General features: G+C 43.0%; 1 protein-coding gene and 3 long non-coding RNA genes across 4 annotated transcripts; 1 reads left to right on the forward strand and 3 right to left on the reverse strand.

Moving 5' to 3' along the window:
• Window positions 1-459: 459 nt before the first annotated feature.
• Window positions 460-3,556, reverse strand: LOC123976619. The gene is made up of 4 exons (XR_006826397.1): window positions 3,475-3,556; window positions 3,278-3,391; window positions 1,414-1,619; window positions 460-482 (listed from the first exon to the last, which is right to left on the reverse strand). It is a non-coding gene; the product is annotated as an uncharacterized LOC123976619 (long non-coding RNA).
• A 108-nt stretch (window positions 3,557-3,664) lies between these two features.
• On the reverse strand, window positions 3,665-7,473 carry LOC123976624. The gene is made up of 3 exons (XR_006826401.1): window positions 7,227-7,473; window positions 3,827-4,157; window positions 3,665-3,740 (listed from the first exon to the last, which is right to left on the reverse strand). It is a non-coding gene; the product is annotated as an uncharacterized LOC123976624 (long non-coding RNA).
• Window positions 7,474-7,644: 171 nt separating this feature from the next.
• LOC123976610 (cortexin-2-like) lies at window positions 7,645-13,715 on the forward strand. Its single transcript, XM_046058916.1, has 3 exons — window positions 7,645-7,710; window positions 8,820-9,008; window positions 12,599-13,715. Exon 3 carries the CDS (start codon window positions 12,695-12,697, stop codon window positions 12,962-12,964), a length of 270 nt encoding a protein of 89 aa, XP_045914872.1. The 5' UTR covers window positions 7,645-7,710; window positions 8,820-9,008; window positions 12,599-12,694; the 3' UTR covers window positions 12,965-13,715.
• Window positions 12,381-17,279, reverse strand: LOC123976617. The gene is made up of 3 exons (XR_006826395.1): window positions 16,780-17,279; window positions 13,704-14,741; window positions 12,381-12,924 (listed from the first exon to the last, which is right to left on the reverse strand). It is a non-coding gene; the product is annotated as an uncharacterized LOC123976617 (long non-coding RNA).
• Window positions 17,280-18,072: the final 793 nt, after the last annotated feature.

Here is an 18,072-nt window from a genome sequence, read left to right on the forward strand (position 1 = left end):
CACACACACACTTCCTCGCTATGTGAAAACAGCAGAGCAGTAAATTGACGACACGCATAAACCTTGAGTTTTATTCATTGTTCTTTATTCTGCTGAATTACATCTCAGTTCCCTCCTAAATGACGTTTCCCCTCTAAACTTCTCAAATGGTTTCACTTAAAACACCGATTGAGGCACAAAGAGTTCAGATTAATTAAGGAGGTTAAAATCAAGACACTTGGTACTTTTAACCTCTGTAAGTAAGTAAAATGTATTTAATATAGCACCTTTCACAGAGCAAGTCACAAAGTGCTTTATAATAACAATAACAACAAGATCAACAACAGGAGCAATCAGACAACCATACAAAAGCATCAAACAGCATAAAGGCATCAATATATCAATATAGTCAGTGTATTTCTGTGTATTAACAAGCGCATAAATAATCAATATTAAGGCATTTTGTATTTTAACTATTTTACTGAGAACATTTGTTCCGTCTCCTGGGAAGAGATGAAAGGACAGGATTGTAAGTGGAGGACAGGGTCAGCCTGTAGCATAGACAACATAGGGCGCAAAATGTCAAGAGGAAGTTTTCGCCTCAGCATGAACCAACTGATGAGACGCCGGCGATTTTAATCATGTGAGTCCAGACAGCAACGTAACTGGAAGAGTTTTGCAATATAAACATCTTAAAACTGAAGCGCAGCCTTGCTCCGTTTGGGAGTGTGAGCTGCTGAAGTTAACGTGTGGATTTGTGGTGAGATTTCTGCATGATCAGTAGTGGTTTTGGTTGGTTTCGGTCTGAAGGGGATAAAGTTTATACCAGCGGATCAATTAGCCTACGTTATGCACAGCAGAGTATAGGGCAGGTATTAAAAATATTATGAATGCTCATAAAATGATGGCATTAGACGTAGACATGTCAGAGGACACAGATGTGGGAGAGAGTCTGAATGTGCAGAATATTTTGAATAACTGCTGAAAACTGGAGCAGCTTTTAAAGTCCAGGAATTTATAAATTAATTAATTTATCATTGAGGTGAAAAGGTCCCCACGTTTTTAAAGAAGTTATTTCCCTAAAGAGAGACTCAAAAGAGAAGGGAAGGCTAAGCATGTGTACTGCCTCAACAGGGATTTTATTAAATTAGAAAAGTTGAAAAGAGAAAACACATTTAAAAGCAACAGCTGCAGAATGCCTGAGAGCCTTACAGTAATATATTCTATTCAATTCTTTTACTTTCAATTGTCAACTGCCGCCTAAATATTGAGTTTCCCTTTATATAGATAAAGACAAACCTTAAATTGATGCAGAAATTTATACCAGATTGCAGGAAATTTGGGGGAGACCCTCCCTCTTTATTTGTCCCCTCCACCGTTTAAACTAAACATTTTTTGTTGCATTTTTTGCATTTTGCATTTCAGGAAAATTACCTCATCAATTTACTACAATGCTAGAAAACCGTATCCAGGTTGACACAGAGTTTATTGGGGGGGGCAGTCCCAGTCCCAGATCCCAGATCAGGTTCAGTCTCCCAGTTTAGGCCATGATGTGGAGGATAGGTGGTGTCTCAGCCCTCCTACCCTGTTGGGAGATGGTCTCTCTTCTCTGACTCCATTTTTTTAACCATCTCTCCTCCCTGTCAGGAATATAAATGTAGGCACAGACATCTGAATATTATTATTCTGTATATTGTACGCAGAAGGTTTCTCTACCTTGTGTTTCCTGTAAATGTTATTCAGAGTGGAAGGAAGAATTTCATCGTATGTGCATATGACAGTAAACGCTTTGACTTATGGGTCAAAAAAATATCATCTACACATGTCTCACTCGTTGCTCTCACATTACAGACTCATGGGAGTGTCCAGGATATTGACGTCGTCGTTCTAGAAAGAGTGTCCTTTATCCTTCAGATGTAAGTAGACTGCAGAGTCTTGACCTGAGGAGTTGGCCCTTCTGTGTTGAGCCATGTGTTTGTGTAGTGGTTGTTTAGTCTCCCTAATGTACAGGTCTGTGCATTCTGCATGTGTTTGGGTGTGCGGTCTTCGGGGTGGACCAGAATCTGTGTCCTTGGCTTAAAAAAAGAAGATCACAGGGATGAGGTGTTTGTTGAAAGTCCTCCGGAGTTTCTCTGACACTCAGTGGTCTCTCTGAGTGTCAGGCGAGGCCAAAATGCCAAACTCCAGGTGGGCGACTTCACGGCGGCTTTGTCCATTTCTTTTACGCTGTCCATGGTCAGATTATGTTTACAGCCTCATGTGAAAACTGCCCACACACCGTTTACCTGCAGTGTTGCGATGTCATGAATAATCCAGATGTGTTTAGCGACGAGCTTCCAGCTGTCAGACTCCTCAGGCTGAACCACTCAGACATCTGCCGTTTTTATCAGGTTTCATCTCAAAGTTTCAGACGTCCGCAAAGACTCCGTGTCCTGCTCCAGGCAGGCAGCTGTTCAAGGGTCTTAAACTATTTGGATTCAAGGCCAAGAAGCTGGTTTGACTTTCCCTCCCCTTTCAAACCAAACATGTTGGTGGTTTTCATGAAATATTTGCATCTCTGACAGTCGACTTCTAAAAGTCGTACCAGCGTTGAAGCTGTTTGGGGCCGGGAGCAGGATGTTTGGGCCCCTGCTGGCTGCTTTCGCCTCAGGCTGGTTCTGAGTTTGATGTGTTTTCATATGTAAAAACTCCAGCGGAAATAATCAATAATTAAATCCGATATCTGTCAAGAAAAACAAAAAGCTACTCTGCTGTTAAATTAATAAAAACTAAAGCCTCAGCAACTTAAATGTTTGGATTCAGGTATGCTGCTCATGTGTGGAGTGAATATGGATGAAGTAATGGATGATCAATACAGAAACTATTGAGGGGTGGAGCTACCTGCGCTACAGGGCGCCCACAGCGGTTTATTTGAATAAAATATAACTTTATTAACCTTCCAGAGGAACAAGAAGTGAAGCTACATCACTCAGCACGTCTATAAAGGGTGAGGTGATTGTTTAAACCATCATCTATCAAACACAATGATAACAAGACGATCCGTCTCCTGCAGCTCAGCAGCTGATCGATCGATCGCATCGAGCTTTAGCTTGGCAGTGATTCATCAGAGCAGGTAAAGATGAACTCAGACTGTCAGTAAACAAAAGAAATTGATGCGGCTGTCACAAATGTTTCAAACTAACCGTACCCACAGTCAAAACGACGCTGGAAACTTTCCTTTTAGTCCACGTGACAACACGCCGAAGAAGCAGCAGACTGACGTGAAACTGTCATTCAACAATAAAAAGGAGAATCAGACCTAACACACAGCTGGAGACGAGCAGCGAGCAGGACGTCGGAGTCACTTCCTGTCTCACACAACAGCTCTTCATCATCTTTATCGTCTCTTTAGGACCTGGAGTTGAAGATGTTTCTGTCAGATACAATAACAGAAAAACTTTATCACACTCTGAAGAACCGTCTCTCAGAGAACCATGCAGTGTCTCTGTTTCTGACCTTCAGCTGCTCTGACCTCTGACAGCAGCCACGCCTTGCCTGTTGCATGAACCTAATTTTTACCTGCAGAGAGGAAACACACACACACACACACACACACACACACACACACACACACACACACACACACACACACACAGCGCTGTAGCCTGAAGCCGTGTTGTAGCCCTTGACAGCCCGGGTTGGTTTCCAGATCAGAAAGGAGCTGCTGTTTGCATGTGAATGAGCAGCTGCAGCCGGTCGACTCTCTACTTCCAGCTCACAGCCTCTCACACCGAAACCAGAACTCAGTCAGACATCAAACTGACTTGACAGACATACATTATGTGGACAAAAGTACTGGGACACTTACAGGGCTTTTCTGACATCCTATTGGATAATCCATAGGCATTACTATGGAGTTAGTCCTCCTTTGGGAAAGCTTTCTACAAGATGTTGGAGTTTGTCTGTTGGACATTTTGCCCATTAATCCAGAAGAGCATTTGTGAGTCGGCCACTAAGGTTGGCATTGTGCTTGGTGACGGAAGGCTTGCATGCAGCTGCTCGGCCATGAAGCTCACGGCACACGGGGTTTTGCGTTGATGTGAATGCCAGAGGAGGTTTGGAACTCTGCAGTTACTGAGTCGGCACTTTCACGACAAGGTGTAAGATGTCGACCAATAGAAGCAGAGAGCGCTCTGTGCCTGTAAACATGGAGAAGAGACCGATTCATTTCAGTGAACCTGTTAATATCATTTCAAGGTCCAGTGCATGGCATTTCCATCTTTCTGGTCTAAGATATCTCCTTCACTAGTGATAAAACAGATCACAAAACTCAGTGTTCGGCTCAACCAATGGTTTTGTTAGGGTTAAATTTATTTTAAAATGCGCTTTACAACTGGAAAAACCCGACGTCACAGCCTACGGGCTACTACTATCCATGGTGTGCATGATCACAGCCCCAAGTGTCGACGTGAGGGAAGAGTTCAGTAAGCAAAAGAGTGGCCTATTAAAATATTCCTGCAAATGAAGTGAAGAAGTTCAAGTTAGTTCTGAAATTGTGCCCCCCCCCCCTCATCTCCCACCCAACTCTCTGCAGTCCAGTTGCATTGTAGGTAATCTAGGTGTCAGGTTTCGACCTCAGAAGAAGAACGTGTGGAATAGAAAAGTGAAATGCTAAAGCTGTGCTGGAATCCTGACGACACACAGAAACATCTGCGTTGGTGCTGCTTCAGCATGAAGGAGTCAAATAAATGTTCAGCTAGCATCAAATCAGGAGCAAAGACAGACGTGTCACATTATTTTTGAACAAAATCGTTTTGGTATTGTTTATATTTCTAACTGAGCGTGTCAGGAATGTTTCTAATGGAGGCTCAGATGGACCCCAGGAAGAGTAACTGTTGAGTAACAGCTAATAAACAAACAGCTCTGCAGAGGCTTTACACTCTCTCTCTCTCCCACAGATTGACATCCTCTCTCGCCCACACTTACTCCTCCACTCTTTCTACACCAACACATTTTACAGCAGCACTCTTCACTGCGTCTCGTTTCCACCTCCAGCAGCAGCAAACGTCTTATGCAACAAAACGACAATGAGTGCGTTTGACTTCATGCGGCACTAAACGTGATGCATGCTGGTTAGAAATGATGTCTGAGCTTTGCCAGCGCTGCAAAATGTCACCATGTCACATGACATTAACACGTCGCAGGAGCGAGGCGGATGCAGTTGCTTTTCTCCGCCTGCACAAAGTTGGAACACCTTTTGTTTGATTTTATGACAATTGCAAAGCCACTTACAGCGAGATCAGTTGGGAGCTAGAATGCGTAACGGGGGGTGGGAATCTCCTCACGATTCAGAGGGCTGCGAGGAATTACAAAACGATTATCAATGCATCTTGATGCATAATTTTTTCCCAGGATATCTGGATGATCACTAAGTATTTAATTTGCGCATTAAAATCCAAAAGAAACATCTCCTAAGTAGCTTAAAAGGACTAGTTTGCATCCCTAATTTACTTCATTAACCTCATTTGTTCAACAACCAGCTATCAGGATGTACAACAGTTCAGTCTAAGCTTGTACCTGATGTTCTCAACCCTTGACAAGTAGCTAAGTTAGTGATGACATACAGCTACAGGCACACAGTGACCCACCAGACTGAAACTTACTGCTAATATTCTCCTCCGATAACTTTCACCGTCACGTTCTGCCGCTCGCCCTCTCTCATTCGCTCGACCGCACTCTTGTCTTATCTGATGATACACGAGGCAACTTTCTGAGCTATTTTGCTGGTGGCAAGTCGCACTATGGGCTGGACAATGTTGCCGTCAATGGTAATGAGTAAAGATTAATACCGTAATCCCCCCCCAACCCCGCCTCGCCGCTATCCGTTCAAAACATAGTCGGACTTGCCACCAGCACCATTGCTCAGCACCATTGCTCAAGAAGTTGCCGCTTGTATCATCAGCTTCAGGATACGCAGGGAGCTCGCCAAGTGTTTAGTGTCACCATGCTTGTACAGTGTGCGAGTTAAAATCATTGCTTGCGCATTGATATTAATGATCTTGTGACATTTTAGTAGGATGGTTATTCATTCCGCAGCGGTGGTGGGCCGAATCCAGGGGGAACACTGGTCTCTCTGTTCTGTGCACGCCACAGACGGACCTTTTACATTCCGTCAACATTCCGTTTTCAATTAACATTTAAATAATTGATTTTTTGACATTTGTTAATAGAGTCAGAATCTTCCACGTCTGTATCGCCATGCATCTAAGAATAAATTTTTCGCCCACCTCTACATTTGACAGCTGTGCCTGCAGCTCACGTTTGACTTTCAAGTTCCTAATAGGCGACACATGACTGCGCTCTCGGGTGGTCGTAGTGTTTATGACCGGAGCAAAGGAGGAAGTCATGTGACCTTTTGATGAGGCAGTTTTAACATTTATTCATTTAGCTGACGCTTTTATCCAAAGCCACTTACAGCTGTATATGTCAGAGGTCACACGCCTCTGGAGCAACGAGGTGTTAAGCGTCTTGCTCAGGGACAAACTGGTGTTTCACAGTGGATTTGAACCCAGGTCTCTTACACCAAAGGCATGTGTCTTATCCACTGCTCCATCACCCCCCTGTTTAAGGATTTTTCTATGTAAGAATATAGATGTTTAAACTCCAAATTTGTGATGGATTTCTCGAGACAAAGCTGATTTGAAAATTTGCTGTGGTGTTTTCGGGGATTTGCGATGGCCCGGCAGCTAACGGGACCGGCCGTCATCAAGTCCGCTGCTGTTCCAACTGCTGAATGACGGACTGCGTGCTCCTGATCCTGAGAGTTTGTACTCCCGAGCAGAACTTGCCAAGTCCGAGCTTTAAAGTCCAAACTTCAAGTCAAACTATTGAGAAACAGTTGTTGACTTGACTGTTACAGTGAATGTTCTATATACTACCACCTGGTTTACCAGAGAGGAACATAGCAAACATTTCAAACACACCCAGCAGGGTTTTTTAGTTTTAGAAAGGAAAATATTTAAATGGAATAACGACGGGATAGAACGGTAAATACATACATACATGACAGGTGTGATTATTGACAACAGCCCTCATTTTAACTCCGACACCACGATGTTTCTCTAAACCGCTGTGTTTTTGTGCCTAAACAGAGCCCGACCTTCGCCACAGTGCTGTCATATCCTAAAACTAATGTGTCGTCACCACACAGAAGTGCTTTCACACACACACACACACACACACACACACACACACACACCTCATCTCACCTGTTACTGTCTTTCTGAGAAAAACCTGTCACTGAATAATGACTTCTTTTGTAATTTAGCGTCTTAATGAACTGGAAATGTCTTGAGTCCAACGTGTGTGTGTGTTCAGACCGCATTGACCACAATGTGTGCTGCGGTTGCCGTGGTTACTGAGGTCTTTTTTTCTCTCTGCCTGCCGACTGATAAGACTGTGGTAGTTAGCCCTATTTATCAACCCGAGAGATTTTTTTTGTTTTATTATCACGACTGTCCAGATTTTATTTTATTTTTTTTAATCAAAATACTCTGCGACTATTTAAAACAGCCAATCAGAGTCATCGTCCAAGTAAACGAGCTGCCAGCAAACATGTCATCAGTTGTTGGTCAAACGAGAAAACAACTTAAGCCTAGTTCACGCTACACGATTTTTAGCCCGATCGGCCGCTCGGCGACCGTCAGGCTGTGATCGGGAGTAAATCAGCGGTCGATCGGCGGTCCCCAGTCGGTATGTGTGAACTACACGACGACGCATCAAAACGGCTCCCCCACACATTTTTAACACATCGCCGACATCTGCCAGATATCTAGCACGCCAAATATTTGGAAGGTATTTGGACACCAATCAGTCACGTAGCGTGAACGCCACACCGACTTCAAGACTCCCGTCGTGTGAACGGCACGGCCATCCGCCAACGCTGAAAGTCGTGTGGTCTGCACGAGGCATTAGAGAGTCTGTCTCAACTGGAGGTCCACTTACTAAGGTGTTCTGAATCATTAAGAAAGAACAGTCACCTTGAAATTTGGTGTGATGAGAAGTCCTGGAGGCTTTTTAAACTTGCTCATTAAGACTGTGTGAACAGTTGAAAGGATTCGGTTGAGTGGACCTTGAGCTGAGATTACTTTGTTTTGCTTTTTCCATTTCACTTCATTTATTCAGTATTGTTTGACACTAGCTTTTAAAAAGACAGTGGTGGATGAATTACACAAATCTTGTACTTGAGGTAAATATTACTCCACTAAAAGTAGAAGTCTTCAATTTAAATACTTGAGTCAAAGTACCTAATTTTATAAATATTTAAGTTTTAAAGGTAAAAAGTACGATTAGTATGGTTGTCAGAAGATGCTGGCATGACAAACGATTTAAAAATACAGCAGGCAAACTTTCCTATTTATTAAACAACGGCTTTCATATGTGGAGATATCCCCAATTTTCATCATAGACCGCATAAAAGAAGTGGGCGTGGCTATGGTGATGTCACGTTTGGGATTTTGGCGTTGCCATCTTGTTTTTGTGGAACCAGACGAGAGGGTGGAGCTAGCTAGCGCGGTTAGCAAGGTGCATCCGTAATTCACGTTAACTCTGAAATTAGCTGGGATGCTAATTTTGGCTAGCGACAAACAGACTTAAAACAAAATGTACTTACTGAAAAAATGAACAGCTGACTCTTTGAGCTTTCTCAATGCTGCAGGTTAAATGTACACAGAGCAGCGGATACAAGTCGCCGTTAGCCGTTAGTGTTGCATTAAAGCCTTTCTGTCTGTGAACAGCGAGCTCACCTCCAGACATTTGTAGTCTCTAAAGCTGACTTTATATTCTCTCGCTGTCAATAACAGTTCTTTTCAGACTGTGACAGAAACACTCTTCGACACTTTGAAACAGAGTGAAGAAGAAGAGGAGTTCAATGACGAAGCCCTGACCTCAGATGAGTTTTAGAACTTCTCTGAGAACTTTTTACATTTCTTTGATTTTACGGAGATGGCTCTTCAAAGGCCCGGCCCGGCGCGCTGTCCTGACTTTTCATAGTGAGTGTGACACCTCGGAGGTCGGCGTGATATTCTCCATCAAATCTAATTACTTTTTCAGGTTTTCACACATTTTGAGAGGCAGCGGGAGCAATAGCAGCGGGAGCCCGGAGGGACTCTGGGACTTTAGTTCTATTGCTGTGTGTGTTTTCCCTCCACAATGATGAATCAGCTCAACGGTTTCCAATTAATCTGTAAATTATAACTGATGATAAAACAGCAGTTTTTAGGGATTAATTTCTCTCCAGGCCTGACAGAAACGCAGGAGCTGCATTTTAAAGGTTTTCTCCTGCAGAACATCAGAACCTGAAGCTGAACTGAATAAGAATGCAGAAGAAGACTGGCAGTGAAATATTAAAGAGGGAGGAGAGACTTTAACTGTGCAGACTCAGCGAATCCTCCACCAGCGTCTTGCAGAGGGCTGATTAGCTGATCAGAGTTAGGAGATTGACGTTAGACATTTCACCACATTTTACTAATATCAGTTGAACCGAGTCTGATTTCTGAAGACTGATTATCCTCCATGTTGATGTTGATGAATCATTTCTGCAGATAGAAAAGTTTGACAGTTTTGCATGTAACCGACCATCAACAGGGTCGAATTCACAGCGGGTTAGCTCACCGCGAAGAGTCGTCCTGCAAGTTTCCTCTTGAGAGCTTTTCACAAACTGCTAAAAGACTAAAGAACTGAGAGAAGGCTGACACCACAGTGATTGGTTGGCAGGTTACTGCTCCTTAGTGAATGATTCATAACATATTCGTCAATACACGGGAGGAACAAATGCAGTTACATTTAGATAAATAGATTTCTTTAAAAACTTTATATATTTCATGAACTGCCTCAAGTATTTTTCTGGCAAGTTTATTTTTTATCTGACACAACAAATCAGACTTTGATGTAATAATTCGACATAAAGCACAGAGCTGGATAATCCAGCAATGGCCATTACATCAGCTTTTCTGATGTATTCATTGGAGTTTAATATTCCCTAACACTGGACAGTTTAGCCAACAGACTTTTATAGTTTACCACTACTTCCCCTGCGCTTTTGTCCAGTTACTGTTTATATCCAACGCGTTCTCATCTCAGTGCATCATCACCGACGCTTTCAGACAGCGTGACAAAGCGTAATTATTTGACGCTAAAGGTGCCCTTCACTTTTTCTGAAAGCGTTGTTATTGGACGCCCTGAGATGAGAACGGTCTTTAATATCTCAGGCTAACCTGCTCCTGCACAAACTGCAGACTAACATCCAATAGTGTTTCCCAAACCTCTATTTGAGCCTCCACCCACCTGCCAGCAGGTTCACCTGCTGCTCTTCCTCCTCTAAACTATTCGCTCTTGTGCATCATTCCAAAAAAAAGGTGTGATCATGTGACTCAGACACTGACAACAAGTTATCATGTGACCTAAGTTCAAATGTTTCTCATGAAACCAGCACGTCAGTGATATTTCATACTGAATATTAGATTTTGGGACACAGACTGAAAACATTTGAAGGCTGTTGAGTTTGGCTTTAATCGCCATGTGGGAAGCAAATGAAGAGATTCTCTTTCTTTCCTTCTTTCCAGAACATTTGTTAAAAACAAACGACTCCCACAGTCCCACCCACAGACTGCTGGCATGAGAACAGTGAGAAAGACACTGAAGTTAGAATCAAAAGGCATTTACTTATGAAACAGCTCTGTTTATCAATTTCAGAATTGTGAAGACCAAAACTTTGTCTCAATTCAGATACTTCTGTTAGTACACTTACATGCAGTACACGTGTTCATAGTGTGTGCATTTTGACAGGGTAGTGTAGTCTCAACTCAAACCAAGGCCATTGTGCACTTACCAGAAATGACAATTTTTCCATTTGACCACTTCTTTTTAATAGCGAACTGTAACTGGGCGGATCATTGTCGTCAAGATTTTTGACTGAACGTACTTTTACTTGCTTGTGTGGGCCATTGCAACCGCTGCAGATTCCTCAGCCGCCATTACTACACCTTTAATAACAGGCCGATGGTCCCCAACCCTTACACTACAAAGCCAAGATGGCGGCCGTTTAGGTGAGAAGTGTCCACACTCAACTTTCTGACCGTTATGAGAGCACCATCCAAGCACTCACGGTGCACTGCATTTTGCCATAATTTTCAGCGTGAACGCACCTATGCTCTCAAAATAGTATGACCAGTATGGAAGATCTCAAATTTGAGACAGTCAAAGAGACTTTTGTCCCTTTGAGAAACATTTTGTCCTGACGACATCGTGATATCATCAGGACATTTCTGGTGGATACAGTCACAGTAAAAAGTATGTGAACCCTTTGGAATTACCTGGATTTCTGCATAAATCGGTCATAAAATGTGATCTGATCTTCATCTAAGTCGCAACAAAAAAACAAACAGTCTGCTTAAACTAATACCACACAAACAAATATGTTTTTATTGAACAACATAATGGGTGGGAAAAGTATGTGAACTTGGATTTAATAACTGTTTGACCCTCCTTGGCAGCAATAACCTCAACCAAACGTTTCCTGTAGTTGCAGATCAGACCTGAACAGTGGTCAGGAGGAATTCTGGACCGTTCTTTACAAAACTGATTTAGTTCAGCAATATTCTTAGGATGTCTGGTGTGAATCGCTCTCTTGAGGTCATGCCAGAGCATCTCAGTCAGGACCAGTGTGGGCCACTCCAGAAGGTGTATTGTCTTCTGCTGAAGCCATTCTGTTGATTTACTTTTGTGCTTTGGGTTGTTGTCCTGTTGCATCACCTATCGCCTACAACTGGCGGACAGATGGCCTTACATTTCCTGCAAAATTTCTTGATCAACTTTGGAATATATTTTCCCGTTGATGAAAGCAACCCTTCCAGGCCCTGAGTCAGCGTTAAATCATGATGTCCCCTCCACCATACATCACAGTTGTGATGAGGTTTTGATGTTGGCGTGCTGGGCCTTTTTTCCTCCACACATAGGGTGGTGTGTTTCTTTCCGAACAACTCAACTTTTGTTTCATCTGTCCACAGAATATTTTGCCACTAGTGCTGTAGAACATTCAGGTAATCTTTTGCAAACTTTAGACGCGCAGCAGTGTTTTTTTGGACAACAGTGGCTTCCGCTGGGGTTTCCTCCCATGAACTCCATTCTTGTTTAGTGTCGTATTGTAGAATCATCTTCAAAGATGCTTGCATGTTCCACAGATTTCTGTAAGTCTTCAGCTGATATTCTATGATCCTTGTTAACTTCAGCCTCTGTGCTGCATGTTTTAAATAGTACCTGACAATGAATTATAACGGTTTCCTGTTGGATGTTTTTTTTTTCTTTTTATTACTGTTCTGCTTACTTATAAGTGATCTCAATAACTTTGGAATTTGAGTCTTGTATCAAGTGTTTAGGATGACTTTGTAACATCAGTCCAGAACAGCATCTTGGATAACTCGTTAGCATTTCCAGCAGTGTTTATTTACAAATCAGATGCTTAACCATGCAGTGTTGTGTTGCTTGTAGCTGATTTAGTTCTACTTTAGGTCTAATGAACATTTCGGCCTTTAAGGGAAAGTACTTGGCTAAAGATTTTCTAAAGTACTTGTTTACTCTGCAGGCCTCTCCTCGCCATCACAATGTTTTCCTGTGGACAGTCTCTCATTGGACAGAAGATGATGATCTTCTAAGCCAACCAGTCATTCTCCATCCCAACATGGCAGACGACCTCTACAGCAGCACCTTCTCTGCTTCTGAATCTGACTTTTCCTCCTCCTCTTCCTCCTCCTCTTCCTCCTCAGCGACAGCCTCCTTCCTCACGCTCGAGCAGAGGGCGGCCTTCGTCTTCGTGCTCATCCTCTTCATCTTCCTGGGCCTGCTAATCGTCCGCTGTTTCCGGATCCTCCTGGACCCATACCGGAGCATGCCGTCCTCCACCTGGACGGACTACATGGAGAAGGACACTTTTGACTACAGGATTTCCTGACAGGCAGCCTGAGAGGCAGCAACCCTGACAACCAACAAGTTAAACTGAGGCGACAATCACACTGAGAAAGTAAAGCAGAAACATAAGCGCACATTTCCCCTCTAGTTGTCACTGTGGTGTTGTACAGGAGAGTGACCAGACTAGCAGACAACAGGATGGAAAATTAGTGCCAAGTAAACCCCACTTAATTTGCAAGGACTGATTCCAAACTTCAGACTCTACTTCAGCACCAATGACTTGTGACGTTACTGGACTGGCATTTTGGCTGGGAATTCAGCCAGGACATTATTAAAGTCTCACCATTTTCAACCCCATGTTGGAGGTTCTTTGTAACATTAAATATTAGATTTTAACTCATAGCCTCAGCTAAAACTGTGTGGGTGTGGTTTGATTTGAGTGACACCAACTCACCCACTGTCATTCAGATCATTAAACCATTGCCAATTGGCGTCAGTAAAGTTATCCTGACGCTCCAAATCACAGAATGACTTGTTAGGACTCAAAACAAAGTTTTAGACTTTCCAGATTTTAATAGCAAAGACTTTCAGTGACTCTGTCCCACATCTGCCCGTCACCTGCTAAACCTGCATTTTGGAAAAGCAAAGCCCTGCTGGTCAACGTGGCTGCTAGGTTTGTTAAGCAAAGTAAAATTGACTCCTGTTACAGCCACACATTGTCAGCCATGATTTAAATCAAATTTATTACAATTATTATATATATATATATAATATAATATTACCGTAAGGGGAAAAGTGCGCTGGTGTTTTCTCTGCTTCCTGTCTGATTTTCGCCTCAGTCTGCCTGGCAGGAACAACATCTGGGCAGAAAACACACCGGGTATAAACAGTGTCAAGCAAATAATCAAAGTCGTACTTCAGTTTAGTTTCATAAAAGGAACGTTTGAGCACTGTTTAAACGCATATCACAAACGATGGCGTAATGTTTCAACATCACGAGCTCCTGAGTTTCTTGCGGAGGTATGAAGTTTGTTTCGATGAGTAAAACGAGTCAAAAATTAACTCGTACTGTTGGTCTGGTGAAACTGTCATACCGAAATCATGAGAAACTGCAGTACGCAAAAATCTGAGACAATTTAAACACACTCAGTTCTTTGGAAAATCAACTTGTCTGAGCACTGGAGGTTAACTCCCTGCCTGTAGCTGGGATTTCTGCCCAGATCTTAAACCGGTGACGGTTGTAGAAATCCTTCCTCTGCAGCTCTGACTGCAGCACTGCAGGATTCAACAGCAATGCAGCAAGAACATGAAACAAATGTAATGTTGTTAAAGCTGAAGGGGGATTTCTAAGTCCATCAAACTGCCTGCCAGGCTTCATGTTAGGGTTGCTGTCTCTCACGGGAGAAGAACTTTTTTTTTTCTCCTTTTTAACTTTTTGTTCCCTATTGACAAAATGGACAAGTTAACTTTTATTAACAGACTTTAAGAACTTATTCAGAGAACTTGTGATTCTCAGTGAAGCTCACAGAGGAAACAGGTGAACAGTGTGGTGTTATTTTTGAGCGGCGAGGAGGAGGAGGAGGCGGCGGCCCAGGAGAGTTGAATGCAGGAACACAAAGGAGTGATGGAGGCTGTGCTGAATCGCTCTGACTGCAGAGACGAGACAAGCTGGTTTCCAGCGACTCTCCGTCGTCCTGCCAGCCCGGCCGTTGCTTAGTAACTGGTGTTTCCAGAGCCAGATGTCTGAAACGCCGGCGTCTCACCACGAAGCCGATGGGCACACAGCTCTGTGGCATGTCTGCAGCCAACTCGCCTCAGCTCTGAGGAAAAGGAGACAAAAAGGGTGAGAAATGATGCCGTGAATCGTTTATTCACTTCTACCAGTTTGGCATCAGCTGAATCTCCAAATCCTGCCAGACCCACAGGTGGTCTCTGATCATAACTGACTGTTCATCCAGGCATCACTCAAATCTACAAAAGTTCATTTAAATTCTAGTGGCAATCCCAAAATTATATATTTTGGGATGTGGATTTTTAAAAAAAGGCCTTGAGAATATTAACATATTATACAAAAGGTGCAAACAAAACATAGTCTCAAAGTTTTAACCACCGTTTCAACAGCAAGACACTAACGCAGCCCTCATGGACTGCTGTGAATGTGACCTCCCTGTAGCCAATGTTACAACAGGGAGTTTACGGGGTCTTGCTCACACAAAAGTCCAATTTCACACTGAGCTGATAAAATGCAGCAGAAGGAAAGCTCAGATCTAAAATACAAGGACGTCGCTCCGGACAGGATTTAAACTACAGGAAGAGCAGCGGGTTTAAAGAGATTGTGGCGGGGTGGTGGTGGTGGTGGTGGGGGAAAATGAGATTACCTAGCAAACACCTGACTTGCCCTGTTTTATTTTTCCTTCCAGCAGCAGCAGGGCCCCTCTAGTGTCCTGCAGAAACTCGCTGTAATGGGCATCCTCGCGGTCAGAGGTCCCCTGTCGAACCTCCTCACAGGGAGCCCGAACAAGCTTCAAGCTGAAAATCCCCCCGAGCAGAGAATTGGTTTGAAGTCGGTGAAAAGGATCAGAAGGAAATGAAAGGCCGCTCCCCTCTGGGCTTTTTACTGCAGGGAGGTTTGAACACTGAAACGCAGCACAGTTCACGTCCTGTTTAGATCAAGACACTGGGAACGAAAGAGGACGACGGGGCGCACAACACCGGGCCGTGACATCGAATCATAAATTAAGATTATTTCTTAATTTTCTGGATTTCAGGATTAAGAGACTTTTCTTTATCTCAGAACAGTTTGACTCAACTGCTTTAAAATTTTCTTCTAAATCCAAATCTTGTGACCTACAGAGTCATGTCATGGCCTTGGAGGGGGTCACCTCCAAATCTTTTCTCTGCTCGGCAAATCTTTAAAAGTCTTCGAGGCTCTCCGGAGGGATCTTCTCTGCAGGGAGGGGAACCAAACCTCCGCCTGATGGAAAAAACACTTCACCAGAAACAGAAAAGAGGATGACTTCTTCATTTTATTATTCTCCTGCCTGTGGAGACACTGTTGTCACTGAAGCCTCTGCTGGTTTGCTGATTGAACGCAGCAGGATCAGATAGACGGGTAGATCTGAAATCTCAACGACTGCAATCGATGGATTTTTTGTGTTTCGTTTGAAAGTTGCAGAGTTTCTTATTTGTTGGGAGCTGGGGCCCTCTCACATCCCACACGGGGCCCCCACAGACAGAGATGGAATTTAAAGAAGGCGTTGGTTTCTCACTCAGCAGGACTTCTCAAGTGAGGATCACTGAAGAGTTTCATTTCCAAAATGATACAAATCCAGATAGGAAAATCAGCCCATCATCATTCTTTCCAGTTCAATGTCTCCAATTACACTGACTGAGTTTTGTTTTCATTGTGTTTCATCACATTTAAAGTGTTTGTGTCAGTTTTGAATCACCTGCTGTGCTTCAAAAGCGTCCAGATTTTTGTTTACGCTCTGAGGAAAGTTCATACGGCAGCTGGGTTCCTAAACTCAGATTATTTCTCCTTTCCTGTCGCAGTGAAGATCCGCATGGAGTCAGTTTGACATTCTGTCTACAGACTTGATGAAAACATGATCGGCCACTTACTCCACTTTTCAAAATAGGACAAAATTTCACCAATTATCTGCAGAAATTCAGAATCTTTAGACCAAATTTGTACCAACCTGGACTTCCTTTTGTCCAAATATGGATAGCAAAATATATCCTAAAAGCTGCTTTTCGGTTTTTCCCCAGGCTTGGACCAAAGAGTCTCTTTTGAGAGCCAAGTTTTGATTGATTAGAAAAACTAAAATAATTCAAGTTGCCCAAAAAGCAGCTGCTTACGTGTCCCATTGTTTCCACATTTGGTTTGAAGTTTGGACAAAAAGGTCGGGAGTCGGGTGGAGCTGAAGGTGACCAAGCAGGAATCACCACTGCTGACGATGAAAGCCTGAGACATGCGTCATATTTTCATGTTTGGTTTTGTTATACCACCAAACGCTGGATTTTCCAGCTCTTGAACGCAGCTCTTCAGTCGCCGCAGACAGACAGGCACAGACTGGATATCAAGATGGACGCCACTTCCTCCCACTGTACAAAATGAAGCCAACAATGAAGAAACGGGCGCTGCCACTTTGTGCTGGTGACGTTATTTGGAGCTATAGTCTAAAGTAGAGATCGGGGATGTGGCGCTCAGTTCAGGGGTTTTTATGAAAACAAACCGATTAACATTATCTGTGTTCAGTTCCAGAATACTCAATCACTCTCATTAATAAACGAGAGAGACATCAAAGAAATCTCACAGAGTCAGGCTGACGACCTCTTGGGCTTATATTCTTTCAAACACAAAAAAATCTAATTAAATAATTCTAATTAACTAAAATACAACAAATAAAATTTAAATAATAGGAAGCAAATCAGAAAAAAAGAGAACTATGACAGAATTCAAAGTGGCTTTATTCACCCTTTTTTAAATTATGTTTATGATTAGTGTGGTGATTTTCAACCTACTTTTATCATTGTCCACTGTCCACTAAGCACCCCCGGAGCCCAGCTTGGCTTTCTTCCACCCACTTAACCCCATACACGTTAGGTGGAACCGGCAGTCACCCACTGTCTGATACAGTGAGGAAGAAGGGGCATGGTCAAACTGATTGGCAAAGAGGGGGAATCACCAAGCTGCTCTGAATCTGCCCCCTCGCCCTGTGCAACAGGTGATCTGAATCATCCTCTAATCAACACAAAGGAACGTTGACCCTGAGCCAAAATAAAATAGCAGCAAACATATATATATTAATGAGGGATTCTACAATGTGAACCCCATTTTTTTAGCATCAAATTACTAATTAAAACCAAACGTATCAGAAAAATGAACAGTGGCGGGATGACAACAACCTAAAGTGACAGAAACTTTATATAGTCTGTGGTCTGAGGTGAGCTGAAGCGTCTGATAGGAAGATGCTCTGATCTTATGGTGTAAAGACACACACACACACACACACACACACACACACACACACACACACACACACACACACACACACACACACACACACACATACGTACTTGTGAGGTCCATTATTTAAATCAATTTAATACCCCTACCACTTAAAACCAAGTCTTACCCCTCATACCGCA

Source organism: Micropterus dolomieu, linkage group LG09, assembly GCF_021292245.1.
Source record: "Micropterus dolomieu isolate WLL.071019.BEF.003 ecotype Adirondacks linkage group LG09, ASM2129224v1, whole genome shotgun sequence".
Taxonomy (NCBI): domain Eukaryota; kingdom Metazoa; phylum Chordata; class Actinopteri; order Centrarchiformes; family Centrarchidae; genus Micropterus; species Micropterus dolomieu.